Source organism: Dermacentor silvarum, chromosome 1, assembly GCF_013339745.2.
Source record: "Dermacentor silvarum isolate Dsil-2018 chromosome 1, BIME_Dsil_1.4, whole genome shotgun sequence".
NCBI classification, from domain to species: domain Eukaryota; kingdom Metazoa; phylum Arthropoda; class Arachnida; order Ixodida; family Ixodidae; genus Dermacentor; species Dermacentor silvarum.
The window spans coordinates 400,650,679-400,670,217 of NC_051154.1; the positions used below are offsets into that span (position 1 = coordinate 400,650,679).

Here is a 19,539-nt window from a genome sequence, read left to right on the forward strand (position 1 = left end):
TTTGTCTGCTTCAAATGCTCTAACAGGTGCAGCTTACGGAACTGCGATATGTTTTTAGTGCAGAGTTACAAATTTATTAAGTTTGTGCTTCTTTCATATTTTTTTTAAAACTTGGCAGTGTTTGGCAATTTTTTATAAAAGAAAAAGTTTGAGGCCCTATATAAAAATTCTGATTCCTACACTTTCTAGAATGTAGGTTTCTCTCTCTCTCAAATGCAACAAATTTAATTGAATTTGGCTGAGTGGTTATCTAATGGGAAAATTTCGTCAATAGGCATGTGTGTACCTGAATAGGGAAATCGGCCCTGATGTGAAGCTTCCTCTTAAAGATCCCCAGGCGGTCAGAAATAGTAATCTAGAGCCACTACGGCATCTGTTATAGGATTGCTTTGAGACATTCCATTCAGTCACTGAAATAAGAATCGCCTTTGTATGCCTTTTTATGGCTGCATATTGCTAAAGACTCGCTGTTCTTGGCATCTGTTCATTCTGCAAGTGCTGTGCCTTGATAGGCACCTGTATGCGTCTGTGTAACATTGCCGTCACATGGCCAGCTGCCGAAGCTTCAGCCACAACCGTCCGGCATGACAGGTCACAAAAAACGCTAAGAGATCACAGAAAGTCAGTTACTTGACTTGGCAAGACTGCTGCTATCCGGATGGTTCTGTTCTGTCAATTCATCTGGGTTTGTTAGACACTGTATGTTGAATATTCCTGACATTGATAATTATGTGAACCACTGGAACACCAAGTTGACAATTTTGGACAGTGCTAGCATGGGTGTGCTGTTTGCTGCTGTTTCCAAAATATAAGCGCACGTGACGCGACACTCCAAAGAGGCATTATGCACACTTAATCCCTTGTATAAACCGGGTGCACTTGACTTCCATTAATTCAACCCTGATGGTGCAACGACACACCACTGATTCATTTGGCTGTATTAGCCCCGATTTTAACATGCCCCCGAATCAAACGTGCGCTTGCTTTGTGTGTCTAACAAACTAGAAATTCAACACGCACCCAATTATTTAGTAAGAAAAATTGCCTTATGTGTTACACAATAGCGATTCGTTTTCTAAAGTCAGCTTCGCCGCAATGCACCCGTGTTCTGCGGTAAAGCATACGAACTCTGTGAAGGCAGTTTTAGTTTTGTGTCCGATCGCATCGCGCAGGCAATTTTCGGCCTAATTTTCATTAAAGAAAAAAAGAAAGGTTCGCGCTGAAATCGGGTAAATAGTGTAGTGAGACATTGTGAGCTGCGGTTATTTCTTGAAAATCTTCCTAGGGGGCGGGCCGAAAATAGGCATTTTTGGCTGGAGGTGACGTGTTTTCAACACTTTCACTGTCCCCTAAGGTCCACCAAGACAGATGCTGCTCCTAAAGAGGTCGCTATTGAGGTCACCGACTGGCCAAGTTCAAATTATCTGGCGAAGGTCATTTTTGGAGTCGAAATAACGAAAGTTTGGACCCATAGAAATGCATGGATGCCAGCTGGGACCTTTGGTAGGGATCGAATTAATTGAATTAACTCAAGTCTACTGTACACTAGTTCAGCAACAGCTTAGTATTTGCCTACATTTGATTCATTTTTTCTATATTTGTGTGCAAGGCGACAAGAATGGCTTTTGCTGGTTTGTTGACTTCCAAGGGACAATGAAACATTTTGGGCCCGGTGTGTTGACATTAGAGCTCTGAAACTGGCCAGGGTAGGGCGGTGGTCTGTTTGGTTGAAGAGCAGGTATTTACTAGCTCTGATCTGCACCAAATATGATGTGCGCATAATCTGTAACGTGAACCCCATTCTTATAACAAAAAAAATGTAGTATGCACTCAATTTTTTCAATAAGAAAAAGAAATTAAACCTGCAGAATTGACTTTCATATAATGGAAATTTATACTTGCACTTGATGTCCATTGTCGTCTCTGTCAGACAACTGTTTCGATGCACCACATGTGTTCTGTGTTCCCACTTGATTTGATATTGCGTAATTCTTGAATAACTCTACAATTGTTGCAAAAAGCTTGCTGGTGGTCCCAGCCCTGACCAACCACTTTGCCGGTGCGGGTGCAAAGGATTCTTTGCCAAAAGCATACAATGTGACTTCATTGCCTCTGGCTTCAGCAAATCAAGCAACTTTCTTTTTAATCAGATTTCATAAAGCAGCACGCCATCGTTGCCACCACCAATCTATAAGGAAGCACGTTCTGCTGTAATTATCTTGCGATGACAATGTTGATGTCATTGGCACGGTATGGAGATGCTGTAATGCTGCAGACACAGTTTTGGTTTTGTTGTAATGCATGCGAGACAATTTGTGTACCAATTGTCTTTGAGATGCATAGCCTTGTTCTTTCTGCCGCAGACGCCCCGTGCTCACTGGGATCCCTGCTTTCCCTGGTAGCGGGGAGGGTTCCTATTACGCCTCCACCGTGCTACTCGACTGGGACCTGGAGACCGGTGAGAAATGTGCGCTGCTACTGGGCCTGGTCACTGAACCCTCTTTGTATTGCAGGGCTTCACCGTGTGGCAGATAAAGGCAGCCTTGGCGAACCCGGGTAGGCTCACTTTTGGTCGCTCAGTGGCTTTTAAGCAAGAGGCTCCACATGGTGGCCGCAACAGGGGTGTGGGGTGCAAAAATGCTCGTGTACACCCTTTTTGGGCCTATGTTACGAATCCCAGGGAATCAAAATTCTTCTGGAACTATGTTGTGTAACCCACTATGCAGTTTGGGAAGTTAAACTCCACAGTTTAACTTACCTTTAACTTGGTCAGGCACCGAGAGGGGCTGTGCCATGAAGTGGGGGGTTTTCTCAGAAAATGTCGGCACATCTTGCTTGCTTGCATCTTGCATGCTTGTATCTTGCTGCAGTCAGCATGCTTGACCCCTGTGGTGACCCCTATGGTCTGTCTCGGCAATGCTCAGGGGACAGTGAATACATTGAACACAGAACATTTCCAGTGCCCATCTTCAGCCGGTCCGAGGAAGACTTTCAACAATGTGGCATTACAGTATTTTACCCGTTTCTAACACGTGCCTACTTTTTTTCTCCACAAAAATTTTGATGGAAACCACGTTCGTAGCGTTCGTCTGCTTTGCTGTATAAAGGCTGTTTCACGTGATGCAATTTTGATCGCACCTGAATGTGCGTTTTCTTGCATGGAAGCGGCCACAAACATTTTTTATTAGTCGGAAAAAAACTAATTTCAATGGCGAAAAAATTCATTTTGTTGAATGTGGTCGACGATATCTTCACATTGGCGGTAAGAAGTGAAGCCTGCAAAGTTTTCATGTCCTCTAATACGCATACAGTCAACGTCCGAAAAATCGGTCAGTTTGGAAAAATGAATGCCTGCCATTTCCGGCCCCCAAGGGCGCAAATCGCCACAGACACGTCCGAAATCGCTCTGTGCACTTGTTTGGCGTATCGGTGCTCGCACTGTAATGGGAGATGGCAGGTGCACGCGTGTACAGTATTACTGTGTTCCGTGACAATTGCTCCCTCCCAACTCTTGTGCCGTGCTTCACCGCAATACTTTGCGTAAGCCTGACTGCATAACACTATTGTACTGAGGCGCAGCTGACTTTCGGTAACTGGCATTATGCAACGCTCCCTGCTTTCCAAGCCTCGTAGCCATTGGCGAGGATTACAAAGGCAGAGTCGGTGCCATTGCTAACAGTGGCGAATTCTTTTGATGAAAACGCACCACTTAACAGCAAGAAGCTTAATAGCAAACGTCGAAGTAGCTAGGCCTAGCGTTGCCGCCGTGGTGGCTATGGCTTCCTGCGGATCTGCGTGTGAGACCGCCTGTTTGAGGCGGCGAATAATGAAAATGGCAGTGGTGATGGCTTCGATTAATGTCGTTTCAAACCTGCGGTACACGTCAGAAAGTTAGGAAAATCGGACGGCGAATATTTATTGCGTCCAAAATTTCAGACGTGGAGTACGTGTCGGTGCCACGAAGGCGTCTGAATTATCGGGCATGTCAGATAAACCGGGCGTCCGGAAAATCGGTCGTTGACTGTATGTGCATATCGAGTAGTTTTGATATGCACATTACGCCACAAGTGATATAGTGTCACCTGCAGTGTAACGACGCTATCAGTGGATCACTCTCCACACATTTGAAACAATGCAGCATCAAAACCCGTCAAGGGCCGCAAAGAAAGGTTTGCTTTACAGTCATGAAAGCAAGACAACCGCCGACAACCTGTTGTTCACGGCTGCCATGTTTGTTGTAAATTTACGACATTGCGCACGTGTGTCAAGTCTAAAAAAATCAAGCAAGATCCGGTACGGCGCCGCAAATTTTCGTAGTCGTTACGTGCTGTTTCTAGTATTGGTAATAGTAAAAATCTGTTTCACCCGCAAGAGGCGAAGCTTTGATAGCGATAGCAAAGTATTAAACAACTACATGAAGGTTGGTAGTTTTATTGGTTATATAAATTGCAATAAACATTTGCTTACTGATTAAATTAGCGTGTCTTCGAAACTTGAGATTCGCGACCTCCAGCAGTAGGCACGTGGGAATACAACGCACGTGAACCGACCAGCCATCTCGACTCACCCTATCATTGCAACCGCCACAGATTACCTCCATAATAGGGATTGCATATGGGCTCAGCCACGCAGCTACAGCTGGCTAGAGGAGGAGACACATGCTCATCAGCCCCCTTGCATGCATGTGAATACGGAACGCATCAAGCCACCATCCTTCTCAGCTTATCCTCGCACCAACAGCACATGTCACATGGGATTCAATTGGATCCTATTGCACTTGGACTTTATACGGAGCATGATGGCAAGAGTGTTGGGTTTAATTCTAGTACCGCTACTCATGTTTATCACTGTTATTGCCACACGAGGTAGGGCCACAAAAAAACTCACTAAATTGGAGCAATGTGCGCTCAGAATACAGAACTATACATGACGTTGAATGATTCGATACAAATGCACGATACGCTGCTCTGACACTGCACTCGCGAGTTGTCACCTCTGAAATGAGGCGGCGCGCACCGTGATATTTTTGAGGCGATGGCCAGCTGAATTCACTGCTACCGGCGAAGATGGTTATCCGCTTCAGAAGCTGCTCTTTGCCACGTGATTTGAGAGGTGCATTTGCAAGCAACCACATTTAATTAACTGGTATTCAACCAGCTGCGTCCGCAGCAGTTTCCATTTATTGCCTTGGAATTCCTTCATAACGGCAGTGAAATTTTATGTTATGAAATTGCGTATAGACACTTTTTTTTATATTGAGATTCAAAATATATAGTGTTTTATGGACAAGAAGTTATAAAAAAAGTAAATACTACTTCGTTATATTGATAATGTTGTTAAATTAAGGTTTAACCCTTTCCCTACCGTGAAAAAAGAAGAAAATTGTACCAAATTTACCGGAAAGTTTTTTTTCACTCAGATTGTAGAGCTTTTTTATTTCTGAATAAAACGGCCCCATTATTTCAATTCAATGGGGTTCCGTTATTTCACTAATTTCGTAAAAAAGATAGCTCGAATATGGCTTCACCGCATGGCTGCAGTGTCTTGCAAAAAAGCGCTTGTCAGGGATCAATAAACTATGAAAGAAGAGAATAGTATAAAGAAAAAACCTAAACGGTGCAAAAACACGTACATGAATAGTGGTTACTTTTCCACAGCTCCTAACACAGTTAGTAAGCCGTCTTGGTATGGTAGACTTCGAAGCAAGGTGCGGCACAGAGGCCAACTCCACACTGTTTGCACCAGTACTGCCTTTCCTTCCTTTTCTTCTCTGCATTGTCTTTGCTGTCAGACTGGTAACACACTATGCACCTTGTGGGGTCTCACACGTGCTCTTGGGACAAAGGAACGACAACACAGTAGTGCAAACAGTCAAAAGGGCATTTATTGCATCTTTCATACACTGATGCATGCTAGCCGAATTGCTACGCATAGAACATCCACCTGGGCACATGACAAATCAAGGAAGTCTGACTCACCACGACCGGATAACGAGCGAATATGTTCGCCCCATGCTATGATACCATCGCCTAGTCGTTCACGTGTACGGTCACGCGAACGGTGGAGCGTTCGAACGATCCGTGTTCGTCCATACCGGTGTCCTGGTCCTAAGCCTTCTCGGGACGGTCCCGCGAGCCGGGCCGGCGCACGCGCAGTCAGTGCGTGCTGCTCGCCGACCCCCAAGCCAAGAGCAAGCGCCTTCGTCCTTTTGCGCCCAAGTAACCCCGCCGCTAGGTGGCGTTAGCAGCGCAACACTAGCGCCATCTCTCGCAATACGCTGCCGCCGTAACGCCGCGCGGCGAAGCCGGATTACAGGAGACGGGAGCCACATGGGGAAAACATCAGGGAACGCATGAGTCGCGCATCCCCTCATCCCCCCAACCTTAAATCACTATACATACTCTGGCGAAACATGTCACGGTCTATCAACGCGTGCATCGCGAACAAAAGTTACTACATGCAGCAGTGGCAGCGCCGAGGAAATGTCCACGCTGATAAATCTCGACTGGGTGAGGTGGGTCGTCACCGCAAGAATCAGGAGACGGCGATAAAGACGGGCATCGTGATGATGAAAAAAAAATAGAAAAGACTGTATTCACTTCTTTGGTACATGGTTTTGACTCTATCCGAGTCTCGAGTGGTTTTGCTTAACACGGGGGGGCCAGGACGGCCTTAAATAACCCCTCGTGGTTTTGTGGTAGCCGATGTCTCGTTTGGGGAACTTGCGGAAGTGTCAGTCCTCTGTCGGGTTGTCAAGTTGACGACCTGTTCCCCTTCGGGTCCTCTCCTTTGGTAGCTCGCCTTTGCATCTGCTCAGGTCGTAGAGGTGTGACGCTTTTTCGGGGATGAAGGGGATTATCTCGTCGCGGGAAAGGCGCTCGGGCTTGTTTCCCACATTTGAGAGGTACAGTTCCCAGGAAGACGAGAGCGCGCGGCGATGTTTCCCGACACTTGACGGATCCGAGTTTTCCAAGAAGATGATAACCACCTCCTATCATGGGAAAGCGCGCGGCGAGGTTCCCCACACTTGAGCTGTCGAATTCCTTGCCGATCATAAAAACGCGCTTTCCATACCATGCGAGCCGACATTGTCTCTGGGGTTCACCGCTGGCCCCCGTTGGTCACAGCACCAGCTCTGCAGATTCGACGGCACGACTCCAGCCCAGGAAACGGCGACGCAGAAGTCAGCACGAGCAAGTGTCGCTCGCACCGACGCGCCCTGCTGGCGAGAGCTGCAGTAGCTGTTGGTGACTGTGGGCTCTTTTCCCAGCTGCCGAGGGTTGCGAGCCGGACACAGGCGGCCGCCGAAGTCGCTGCGCCGAACTGGCCACAGGCATTTCCATCGCCTAGGGTAGCTCGATCGTAGTCCTGGGCAGCAGCAGCACAGACGATGTGCTGGTGACAGCAATCCAAGGGTGACTCCGCTCACGCTGCGTACACTCAACGCTCTCCACAAACACTAAAGTAGTGCAAGGGAGAGGAATTCGGCATGCGCATTGCCCACGTGGTACGATGTTCCATTCGGATAGCAAAACTTCGGGCGGCATTTCAGATGCTAAGTTCACGTGAACAGAGCTGGCTTTCTTGAGTCGAATGAGTAATTTCAATTCGTGCGAGGCTAACTAGAATGAGGGAAGCAATGTGCGACACCTCAACACCACGGTCCACCAGGTTGTGTCCCTCAACGTGCGACAGGCGGCTTTGTAAAGCCTTAGGCCTAATGCGTCGCTACTTTGACAACAACCGGCATCCAAAAAAAAAAATCGCCCACAATGGGCACAACAGGCAGCTGCGAGGAGACGTTCGCTCTGTGAGGTGGTCCTACACCGCTCAGTGCACACAGCATCCGAGTTGACGGCGCCCACCGTCCCAGACGGTGTCGGAGCGCCCGGTGCCAGGCCGCAATACCAGTCAGCCCGTAGCGGCACCCGTGGCCCGCGGCCACCCGGCTCCCTGAGCCGCGACTTCCGAAGTCAAAGATATGGAAGAAGCTGTTTACATAAAAAATTCGGACCACCCACGAGGCTTCCGTACTCACTCGCTTCAGGCTTGCCAATGCTTCGCGGGCGCTAGGCCTCACTCTCCGAGGATGCAGACCACGTGGCTCTCGTACCGACGAGTGTTCTTCAAATCACTCGTGAAAAGGCTTAGCATGTTGAAAAGTTCAAACACGCTACAGCAACTGTCACCTCGCTCAAGAAAGCACGCCGCCAACGCTAGCGATGAAAATCCACGCTAGGAATACGCTTCGGTTCAAACAAAGATTGTCTCGAACCGAGCAAAACTGTCCAAATTGTCATCCGATGCCCCAAGAGATCTACGTTGGGCACCAGAGGTGGGGTCTCGCACGTGCTCTTGCGACAAAGGAACGACAACACAGTAGTGCAAACAGTCAAAAGGGCATTTATTGCACCTTTCATACACTAATGCATACTATCCGAATTACTACGCATAGAACATTCACCTGGGCGCTGTGGGAATCCTCGGATCCCATGACCGCCACACGCGCGGCGAACGTCGCGTCGGACGCATGCGCGCCAGGCAGCGTGGGGAGAGGGGAAGCTTTCCTTTCGCGGGCACGCACGGGAATCGCAAGCGCTATCAGCGCTACTGGGTGGGCGACGTGAGATCCCGCTGACATCGCCCGAGTCTCTTTGGTCGCCAAAAAGCGGCGATGGCGGAAGTCTCAGCCGCCGTTCCCGTATTCCCGCACGTGGTTAGTCAACCGCGTTCTGCCGCGGCCGCCCCAGTTGGTAAGTCGGAAGCCCTTCTTAACGTGCCCCATGCTATAACACCATCGCCTATCGTTCGCGTGTACGGCCACCCGAACTGTGGCGCGTTCGAACGATCCATGTTCGTCCATACCAGTGTCCTGCTCCTAAGCCTTCTCGGGACGGTCCCGCGAGGCGGGCCGGCGCACGCGCAAACAGTCAGTGCGTGCTGCTCGCCGACCCCCAAGCCAAGAGCAAGCGCCTTCGTCCTTTTGCGCCCAAGTAACTCCACCGCTAGGTGGCGTTAGCTGCGCAACACTAGCGCCATCTCTCGCAATATGCTGCCGCCGCAACACCATGCGGCGAAGCCGGGTTACAGGAAACGGGAGCCACGCGGGGAAAACATCAGGGGACGTATGAGAGTCGCGCATCTCCGCAACCTTCGCATGGGGGTTGCTTTCGTCTCTGTGGGGGAGGATTTTTCTGGGGAAATGTCTGCCTTGAACTCTCAGCAAGTTGCTTTATGAGCATTTTCCTCGCTTTGGTGTCTTCTCTTCATCTTGATTTTTCAGTAGCAATTCTTCCACAAGTTTCCCACGGAAATCAAGGTGAGTGCCTTTTCCTCCAAACTTTGCATACAGAACAATGGCATTGAAGGTCGATTTGACACGTCGATGGGGAACCACTCATGGGCAGCCTCTAGGTCCTCCGGTTCAATCGCAGAATCATCATCAGACGGGAACGCATCACTTTCTATATCCGTACAAAACTCTAGCGAGCTGTCGTCTGAGGAGCAGTCATCGAAGAACTTCCTTTTACGCACGCTTTCATTGCCTCGTTTCGAGGAGGCAGCCATATCTAATGCGGCGATATCAGAGGCGGCAGTACAATGAAAGCCAAGACACAAATGGCACAACATGAACCAGTCTGGCCATCTAGCGTCAAGAAACACAACTATGAGTATAGTCAGCATTGGTTCCCTGTGTGACAAATTTTTGTTGATGACGAGTATAGTCATCATTGGTCATTTGGTACAAAATCTCATGACGACTATACTCGTCAACGGGAGGGAAAGGGTTAACTGTACTGCATAAAGCAGGCTTGACGCCGTTTCAGCACCTGTCAGTGACTTGCCTGCTCACTACAAACTGCGTGAAGGCTCTGCCTTTTTAGATAAGATACAGGCACTCATTAGTGCAAATGAGAGAAATGTGGGAGGCATTGAAGCTGGGGAAAAAAATAAAGATGGGTACATAAGCAGAGTGTCCTTAACACGAACAGACGTCTAGATGGTTGTTGCGAAAAAAGGGTGCCTGTGCTCGTGTATCTGTAGGAGGGCAGGTAAAGTTGCTGTGTTGGCCTCCTGAAGTTCACTTTTCATCGTCACATTTTCGTGTCTATCGTATGTCTCTCACCTATCTCCATATATACAGGGTGTCCCAGCTGTCAGTAGTACGATTTAAAAAAAGAGCAACGGCTTTACGCAAAGCAAACCTAGTGCGTATTCTGTCCAGTACAGTGGAGTAGCCGCCAGTAACTTTTTCGTTACTGAGATTTAATTAGGTAATTGTAATTAATTATCTAACTCGAGAAGTACTGTTCTAATTATCAAAGTGTCAATGAGAAAATTGTAGAGCAACATGAAAAACTCCCGATACAGCTTTCTGTTGCTCAATACGTGCTACATAAATGTGTTCTGCGTGTGAAAGAAGCTCGCGAATACACGCTGAATTGCTGTGTGACTGGCCGCTCGAGGCACTTTGCACAAGCAGAGTGCCGCACAAGCAATGTACAAGCCCTATTCACTGCATTGCCGGACTTGTTTTGTTCACCAACAAAGCCTAGTATTGAATCAGTGGCATAAAATGCTCATTGCGAGCATCTACATGCAAAACATGAATACATACTAAGCGCAGAGAGACTAAGTTGAGCACAGCAGTCCACAGCACATATAGTATGCTATTGACTCTTGTGTGTGTCCTCCAGTTCATAGTGTTCAACAAAATTTGCTAGAGGGAACACTGGCACTGTGACCATGGGAATGTTAGCACATGAATCCAACCTTTGTGGCTTGAGACTGGCTTCGTTTACTACAGATTATCGACATTTATCAGCCCAAATTTTCAAGTTATTCCATTTTTCTAAACACATGAACGCTATTGGTAGAGGTGGGTGAATATCAACTTTTTCGAAGTTGAATGAAATATGAATTAGTCAAACACAGACAAATATGTTGTTACGTGGAGGCAAACACAACAGGAAAACATATTTACAGTATATTTACAAGGTGATCAAGCCTTCAACCATATGGCCGAAAGCGCGCGCTAGATCATCAGCATCTTCTTTATCGACGCTCCTCATGGAGAATAATACTGTGACAATATTAACAGCAGTAATATTTATTTATATGTATTTAGGTGACATGCCTATTCTAACTCGTCCAAAAAAGACAGCTGACTATCGGAGACAAAGGATCCGTTTTATACATAGGATCCCTGATTGTCATTTAAAAAAACTTAATGAATAGCCTCTTAACATATTTAGAGCCTGGTTGCAAAGTAGCTTTCCAAGAATGAATGGCTGCTGTAATGGTAGCTGGAAAAAAGATAAAAAGTTGGGGTGGGAGGGGGGGGTCTGCTGTAGGACTTTTGTGCCAGAAACATATGTAAACGGGTCTTTCGCAAAGAGAACACCCCTGGTTGTACCATAAAAGATAAAACTGCTTTATGGCTAGACATTGAAAAACACTAAATGACAGACTAGAAGCAGAAGTCGTGGTTGTCATGTCTGCTTTCGCTAGCGAGTTTAAAACTGAGCATTACCCGTTTTGTATCTAGATTGCTCCAAAAACATTTAGCATTGTTTCATTTCTGATAATTTGTGATACAGTATAGACCACTTATAACGTAACCACTTATAGTGCAGGACCGGATATAGTGCGGTCTTTTCAGACTCCCGTTAATTTTCCCATAGCACTCCATGTATACACGTATCGCTTATAGTGCAGTTGCGGGAAACGAAATACCGGTTACAGTACGGCTGCCCGGGAGTACGGAAGTCAGCGGAGACGGCGAACGCTCCCCTCAAACGGGCGCCCCAAGGAGTGCTCGAGGAAGAAAGAGACGAAGTGGAGGAGAAGGGCACGTGGTGCGAACGAACAGCCAGTGAGGCTGAAACCAGAATCTTGAGTGCGAGTCGTGAAATATCACGGCACGCATAGCGAGCGAGGACTGCGAAACTGCCAACGCACTCCAACGCTCGCTTCACGATAATGGCAGTAAAGGAAACTGCAGGGAGCGGGCGGCGCCGGCACATCACGGCGAAGGGCGCACGCGGAGACTGTGGAATGTGAGGGCGGCAGGGAGGCGGATTTCGCCTCGGCAACTCTGCCGCTTCGGTGGCTCCCCTCGCCCTCCCTCGTAGCTCCCTCACTTTCGACTGTCACCTTGCGCACCCGCCGCCGTGTAGGCGCCACCGTTCCAGCCGGCCTGACGCCAGCTCCCCAAAGTTTCGTTTTCTGCCGTTATCGGGAAGCGGACGTTTGCCGGCGTGGGCAGTTTCGTTGGCCGGCCTGGGACAGCGCCGCTGCTTCCCTTTGCGCCGTAGCCGCAGCGTGCAAGGTCAACACGTGACTAGAAAATAGAGGAAGCATAAAGGAGAAAGGAGGGTTCACTGCCATTTTCTACGCGTGGCTACGGTAGCGTGGCTGAGACGTCGGCACGTACACGCATCTTCCAGCGCAATGCAGAATCGGCAACCTTGCCATTTGAGAGAAGGTGAAATTTCCACCGCGTTTTTTCTTTCTTTTTTCTTTTCTTTTGTTTTGTTCGCGCGCGACATTGAGGGGTTTCTCCTAAGCTTTTACTCTATAGCGGTGCCAGAGCAATGCCAGTGGGAGGCGCCACCGCGTGATTTGGTTCGAATTAACGAGATTCGACTGTAAATTGAATGCAAACGTTCTAGCCACATTCCTCGACTGTCGCATACGTGTGGCTGCTCGGTGCACATGTTTTGCATATGTGTGGGCCTTGAAAATTGTTGCTTTGGTTATAGTGCGGATATTCGCGACTCCGGCGACTTATGTTATAAGCGGTCTACACTGTACTTTGTTTAGCAGACAGAGAACAGTAGCAAAACTTTAACAGCAGGTTGTTGCAAAATGTTTGGTTAGTTTTGAGCATTCGAAAATACCGAATAGTTCCTTTTCCAATACAAATAGTTAGTGTGTAATATTCAATTCGTATTTGAAACTTTGAATATTTGCCCACCCCTAGCAATTAGGTTTCTGCACACATGCATAATTATTAAATGCGTAAGCATTTCTATTGCTTACCCAATGAGAAAAACAGTCCGTCCCGTAAGGCAGTCGCTTTCGAGATAGCGCCCGCAGCAGCAAGCAAATTCACCTCTGTGCTGCCTCTTGCTTCAACGCGAGCTACACGGCCAGAACACTGTCACAGAGCACACGAAGCTGTCAGCACTGAGCCCCCCATCGCAGATTGCTCTCAAGATTGTGGCCCGCACGTCTCTCTTCAACGCGAACTCAGCGGCGATAACACAGAGTACATGAGGCTGTCAGCAGTCGGCGCACTCTGTTGCCATCGCAGATCGCTTTCAAGATACAGCCTTTGCGGCCATGTCAGACGCAGCCACCGCCGGAGTGCGGTTGATCACGGTTCATAATGGTTTGATGCGGAAGGGTAAAGCGCTAAAGTGATAACGGCTTATAATGGTCGGAACGTCATCAGTGCACTTGGCGCCGCCACCTGCAGTAGTTTGCTTGCGTCATCAATTTACCTTGCGCCACGATCAGCAGCAGTTTGTGTCGCCGCAGCACTGTCGTTTGTACTGGCTAGATCAAGTTTCATAACATTGGTAATGACACCGGGCTGCGTGGAGATGAGAAAGTGGCACAATGCTTGCGCATACTTAGATAACTCCCAGAGGAGTCTGCGTAAATTGGATTTTTTTTTTTGCACATTGTTGCATTTTTATAAAGTAGGTGTTTGGTTAGAGATGAACAATTGGCCATCATGAGTCCATTTGAAGGACGATGTTTAGGCAAAACCATGATTTTCATGTTGGCTAAATTGGCCTGCTCCTAGTGCCAGGGTTCCCTCTAGTAAATGAGGCAACTCTTTGCTCAATGTGTGCCTTGGCAGCACGTTTGCCATATTTTCACTGTGCAACGCTAGGCTCCAGATGCGTACGGAATGGCTGCCATCCTCTTCGTCACGGCCACTGGGTGCCCAGTGCTGGATGACCAATGACCCCGTCTGGCGAGGTGGGTACAACTCGGCATGTGTCGCAAGCGGCTGTGGAGGATTTCTTTTTGACCTCACTCCTGCGGTTGATGGCCCCATAATTTCTCTGGTCAGCATTTTGGGCCAGCGCTTGTGTCATGGAACAAAGGCTTGCAACCAGTTGGAATTGGCAAGCAGCAAAGTCTGGTTGTAGTACTGGAGTGCACCTAATATCGTGCCATCAGTCTGTGCTTTTCAAGGCACACTTGCCATTCTGTTGCCAACTCTATGGCTGCAGTGCAGAGGCGAGCCAGCAGCCACTGCTCGTGTAGTTTGCCTCAGTTTCACAATTTCTGTTGAAAACCTTTTGCATGCAATTGGACTTGTGAAACAAAATTGCATGATATGTGTAAAGTGTGCTGCTTCTTGTCAGTAATGGTTTACATTGGAAAAATTTCTCAAGTGGCTGGGTGTTTTCCCGAGCGTACTGCATCTGGAGTGGTTGATTGTGTTCCCATGCCTCAGTATGCTCAAGTAGTTGAGGCACCAGAGTGGCAACAGTTAAGCTACAAAATGCACTGAAAAATTCACAATTCTTATCCACTTTGCATTTCCAAGTCAAGGCCATCATACTCATCGCAGTTGCCTGACTAGCTCTCAAGAGTGCTTATGGACTCGCTGCCTTCTGTTAGATGACTTGTGTCTTTCTTCTCTTCATCATTGGTGATACAAAAAGTGAACAATGTCTGGGCCAAGAATGTACATAGAACACTAGCAGTGGTGATGTTCTTTCACCTCTAGGCTGGTCTGAGGGGCATCAATATCTGTTTGACCTGAGTGAATCTGTTGTGCCTCACACCCTGCTGGGTGTGGTTGTCCTCGTGTTGACCATTGCCGTAAACCCCCTAGGTAGCGCCAGACTTCCTGCCGACCCCTGCACCATAGTTTTCCTGTACAGAATTTCCCACCCTTCAGGTCATTGGGCACTCCATGCCTGCAGGTGTGCGACTATGCAACAGGCACCGACGTTTGAAGCCAGGAGCATAGAAGCCAGCATTGTCTCATTTGGTGGAGCGGCGTGCCAGTAGTGAAACTCAATCTAAGTGGTACTTGAGCTTGCCCCTGGGATTCTTGCATAGTCGGCTTAATTGTTTGCACTGCACTCTCCACCGACCCATTTGACTGCAGGTGAAAAGCGGCCATTTTCTGTCGGGAAGGACAGAAACTGAGTGAATTAAGGAGGGCCAGCTTCGATCTCATATAGTAACAGCAGGGTGTGGCAGATGTTGCATCTGTGTGGCTGAAAAGTCACAATAGCAGCTTGTCATCTTTAATGGTCGTGAAGTGCTTACTTAACCATGGCAACCAGGGTGCGCGACTGGAAGCTGACCAGCTTGGCTTTGTTGTTGATTCAGTGTTGTAAAACAGCACTGATGCCACAAGATGATGTGTTCAGTTTCAAGATAGGGGCTTATTAATTAGAATGTCTTAAGGGGCTAGTCGGCTCATTCTAATGATTGATTGCTAAATGCGCCAAATTAAGAAACAGGACAGCACACAAGAAGAGACACACAGAAAGATCGAGAGCAGTCACAATAACAGTGTTCAATCTTTCTGTGTGTCTCTTCCTGTGTGCTGTCCTGTTTCTTAATTTGGCGCATTTAGCAGTCAGCCAAGGTAGGGGGATTTCCCTAATTGCAGCGGGTTAGTAAACTTATTCCCTCTTGTCAAGAGCTTCGTTTCTTCAAATGCTTCTCGTCTTGATGTCCACTGCCAATGCGTGTTTTTCTTTAGTAGCTTGTAGAGTGGGGCAAGAGGTGTGGCCAGGTTATCCATAAACACATAACATGAAGGAACACAGCTCACATATGCCTTGGCATTTTGAATGCCACTTGACTGTTGCGGGTAAACGACCGTATGCCCGAGGGGAAAGCTTCACATTAAAACCACCTCGCATGGCTTGTTGTTCCTCGGCCACAATGATGTCACCTAAGAAGACCAGAACACCCCGTACAGCCTGCATGATGGCTTCCACGTTTCTCTGGAAATGGCAAGACACCTCAAAAGGAGGTTAGATAATTAGTAGCGCTGTGCAAATACTCAATTATTTGATTTCGAATAGAATATCTAATATTCGCAGCGTTCCCACGGCGTGTGATCTCTATCGGTTCAAGGTTCGGCCAGGTTGACGATACCGATCGAAACAAATTAACGCTATGCGAACAGAGGGAACAACAAAAGCAGCGCGTGTGGAAAGCACGGAAGCATGTGTGAACATCGGGCCGAATAGCCATCAGATTGCACAGACCCACATTACCCACATTGCGAGCACACAGACCAACTTGTCATGCGTGCTCACGGTAGTTGCCGGCTGGTCGACCGCGGACCCGACACCGCTTCAACGGCTGTCAATCACCCATACTTTTGATTTGGCGACCGATCACTGATGAGCCACCTGTATGAACATATTAGTGGGGGGAAAAGGGGGAGGGGGGGGGGAAGAGGGATGTCGTTTTGAGAACTCTTTACCGTCTGCACTGAACTGAGTTATTAGTGCTGCCATACTAATCTGGTGTTCCCTTTCATAAGAGTAGCGCATACTGTAAGTTACTCATAGCTAGAAAGATTCTTAAGTAATCTAATGAGCCCCCTGAGCATGTGCAGCACTGTTTTTTTTTTTTTTTTTTGCACAAAATTTGAACGCATAAAAGTTTGTGTTAAATTTTCTGATATTTGATTCAGAATCTACTTTTCTGTATTTTACTAAAACTTCTTCATTAAGAAATCTAACATTCTGTATTTGCACATGCCTATTCCGTATTGCAGACCTGCTCTTGCAGATTGAATCACCAGCAACATTTTTGTTTTCTCGTCTAGTGGCAGCTGATTGTATGTTTCCTTCAGATTGATGGCGTTGAAGACTTTTCCTCCACTCATGATCAATTTTAGGCAGTGCAGATCACAGTATCCTGCATTGACGTTTGAAATTTTGCAGTCAGAGGGCCCCCTTTTTTTAACGATCAATTTGTTTTCTTGACAGCTGTTCTTGTTATTTGTGGTAAGCTTTAAGAAAGCAGTTACAACTCCATCATGCAAGTGAACAGTCTAGTAATAGCGTCAGTTGCAGAGTGTCATTGTCAACTCGCCAGCCTTGATTCCAGTGTATGACCTTGCTGCTGTTCACTTTGATGGCCTGCACGCATTTGGTTCAGAGCGCCCCAGTACAGTTAAACCTCAATATAGCACTCATAAAAATCGACATTTAACTTCATTCCATCAAAATTTTGTTGCATTGAAATACCTTACGTTCTTTGTAAGGGCTGCACACCTAAACATCTGACAAAAAGTATTTCAGAAATTATCTTTGCATGCACCAGACGCCCCTTTATCTCCACATGGTATCAATGTAGTGCATCTGCAGTTGCTTGATGGCGTAGACGTCGCCACAAAATATTTGTTGGCACCCTGCAGGTTGTCCACATGCAGCAAGCGTGCAAGGCTCTCTGTTTTCAATGCATATTCCTGCCTTCGAATGCATATTCATGCATATTCCACGCTCCCAGTGTAGGAACCAATGCATGCTCCATATTTTAAAAGAAATGCTCCTCCTAGCCAGCTTGCCCATGTAGTGTGGTAAATTTGCTGGCATTGGCAGAATAAAAGTAAACATGATGGCATAATTTTGATCATTTTATCGCTGAACATTGAACAACATATGTACCCATGTGCAGACACGCTGACTTTATCCAACATTTTTTAAGCTAGAGACGCCGTGTGCGCGTTGTTTAGAGCTTTATAATTAAAAAAATAGAAAGTAATTAACACATTTAGGTCCACTCTGAGTATTAAGAAATGCGTAATTTTGCCTGCAACAAAACACGATGGCATGCTTGTTCATGCCAGAAGCATTGTATTTTCACTCATCATGTTCGTTACAGTTGCCGATGCACACATGATTACATTTTGATAGCAGTTGATTAGGTCGGCATAGCAGAGTGTTTGTTCATTCCACTGAAGGCTTTACATGTTTAAAGAAACCAATTCCACTGACTGCATTGCAGAAACTGATGGTGTTAAGCCACTGCCCAAGTTATCCTACACAGCCACACAAGTGGCACATAAGTGCCAGTAAAAAGACGAAACACAGAGAAGACCAAAAAGCCACCCGTGTCGTTGTTTGTGTTTCATCTTTTTAACAGTGGTACGTTTTTTAGTGACACCAACTGCACCATGAACAAATACATCCGTTTTAGGTGTCTTGCATTACTGCATAACAATGAGAATGTTTGCTTGGTTGAGTGCAGCAGATTTTGAGGCACACTTCTTAAAACTGTGGTTGTCTTCAAGCCAGTTAAAATAGCCTTTCACTAAAATGAATAGCTGTACTTTGTGTAAACGCTTCAGTTATCTTCGGGAGGGCAAGAACTGAAAAAAAAAAAAAAGAAAAGAAATCTAATTCAGTGGTCTTGTACATCAATGACGTGGCCAAATGTACATGTGCTTCTGCATCATTCAAAAGAATATAAATAAACAATGGAAAATAAGACTGCATGTTTTGCTAGAAGGTAATCAAACACATGTAGAAGTCATGGGACACATAGAATTTCACAAAATAGAGCATGGTACACCAGCAAAAAAGAAACAAAAGACAATACACCATGTATAGCCAAAAAATGTTTACATAAATGTGGTGTTAAAAGCCTAGGGCTCGCCTATTTCCCACATCATTGTGTTGTTTAGTATTTGAGGAAATTGTTGGCCAAAGCAAAGGTGGCCTTGTGCTTGCAGGGCGACCCCTGACTCTACTACGGTCTGGGCCTTGGAGCATTGCCCTCCCCGAGGACGGCAGGTGAGTTGAACTTTTGCGAGATGCCAGTTTCATGCCCCAAAGTGTAAGGGATATACTGCACTGAGCTGAATGATAAGTGTGGGATGCTTAACATATAGTGTCCATGCTTCACTTCAATGTGCCCACATACAGTCAGGCATTGTTTAATTAATTATTGGCGCTATACAACAGCAAAAGTGGCCGTGTGCTGATAGTATTTAACTCTATTCACCGGCACGTTCAGTATGGCCAGTTATGTGCAGCATCATGCCCCTGTCGAGTGTGCTTTCTCTCGGCACTTGTGTTCTGCTGGCACTGCACCGACCCTTTGCAATCACTTCTCAATGTGCGATACTTTTTATTGCGATAGCAATTATATGGACACTTCAACCGGATTTCTGCCGTCGTCATCGTCGCCGTCGCCGTGAGGTTCCTTATAGATAAAATCTACGCCGCGCGCCGTATGCCCGAGCGGAAGCATGCGGGGACGCGCGTTATCACGGAGAGCGAACGCACTCAATCTCCCACGCGCAAGCAAGGAAGCGGGAAGCCAGCGCCGGAGGGAGCGGGGGGGGGGGGGGGGGGGCGCACTTTTACTCTGCCAACAACCGCACTCGTCGCTCGCCCTCACAGTCTCTTATCTCCACACGGCTCTGACCTTTATGCGCCGTGCATTCGCCACTCAGTTTCCGTTGAAGCGATAGACCGCACGTACCTTCGCCGCTGCGGCGTATGCGCTTGCTGCCAGCGTTTTGAC

General features: G+C 47.3%; 1 protein-coding gene across 7 annotated transcripts in view; it reads left to right on the top strand.

Annotated features, from left to right (window-relative positions):
- LOC119437550 (uncharacterized) overlaps positions 1-19,539 on the top strand; it is a 110,141-nt gene that overhangs the window by 86,298 nt on the left and 4,304 nt on the right. The window contains exons 9-13 of one of the 7 annotated variants that reach the window (XM_049660696.1): positions 2,364-2,458; positions 2,514-2,556; positions 9,287-9,319; positions 13,907-13,995; positions 18,743-18,803. In XM_049660696.1, the coding sequence (XP_049516653.1) occupies positions 2,364-2,458; positions 2,514-2,556; positions 9,287-9,319; positions 13,907-13,995; positions 18,743-18,803 (321 nt within the window). Of the gene's footprint in view, positions 1-2,363; positions 2,459-2,513; positions 2,557-9,283; positions 9,320-13,873; positions 13,996-18,742; positions 18,804-19,539 lie in introns of all 7 variants that reach the window. The other 6 variants (XM_037704550.2, XM_037704551.2, XM_049660694.1 and 3 more) reach the window with 6 other exon arrangements.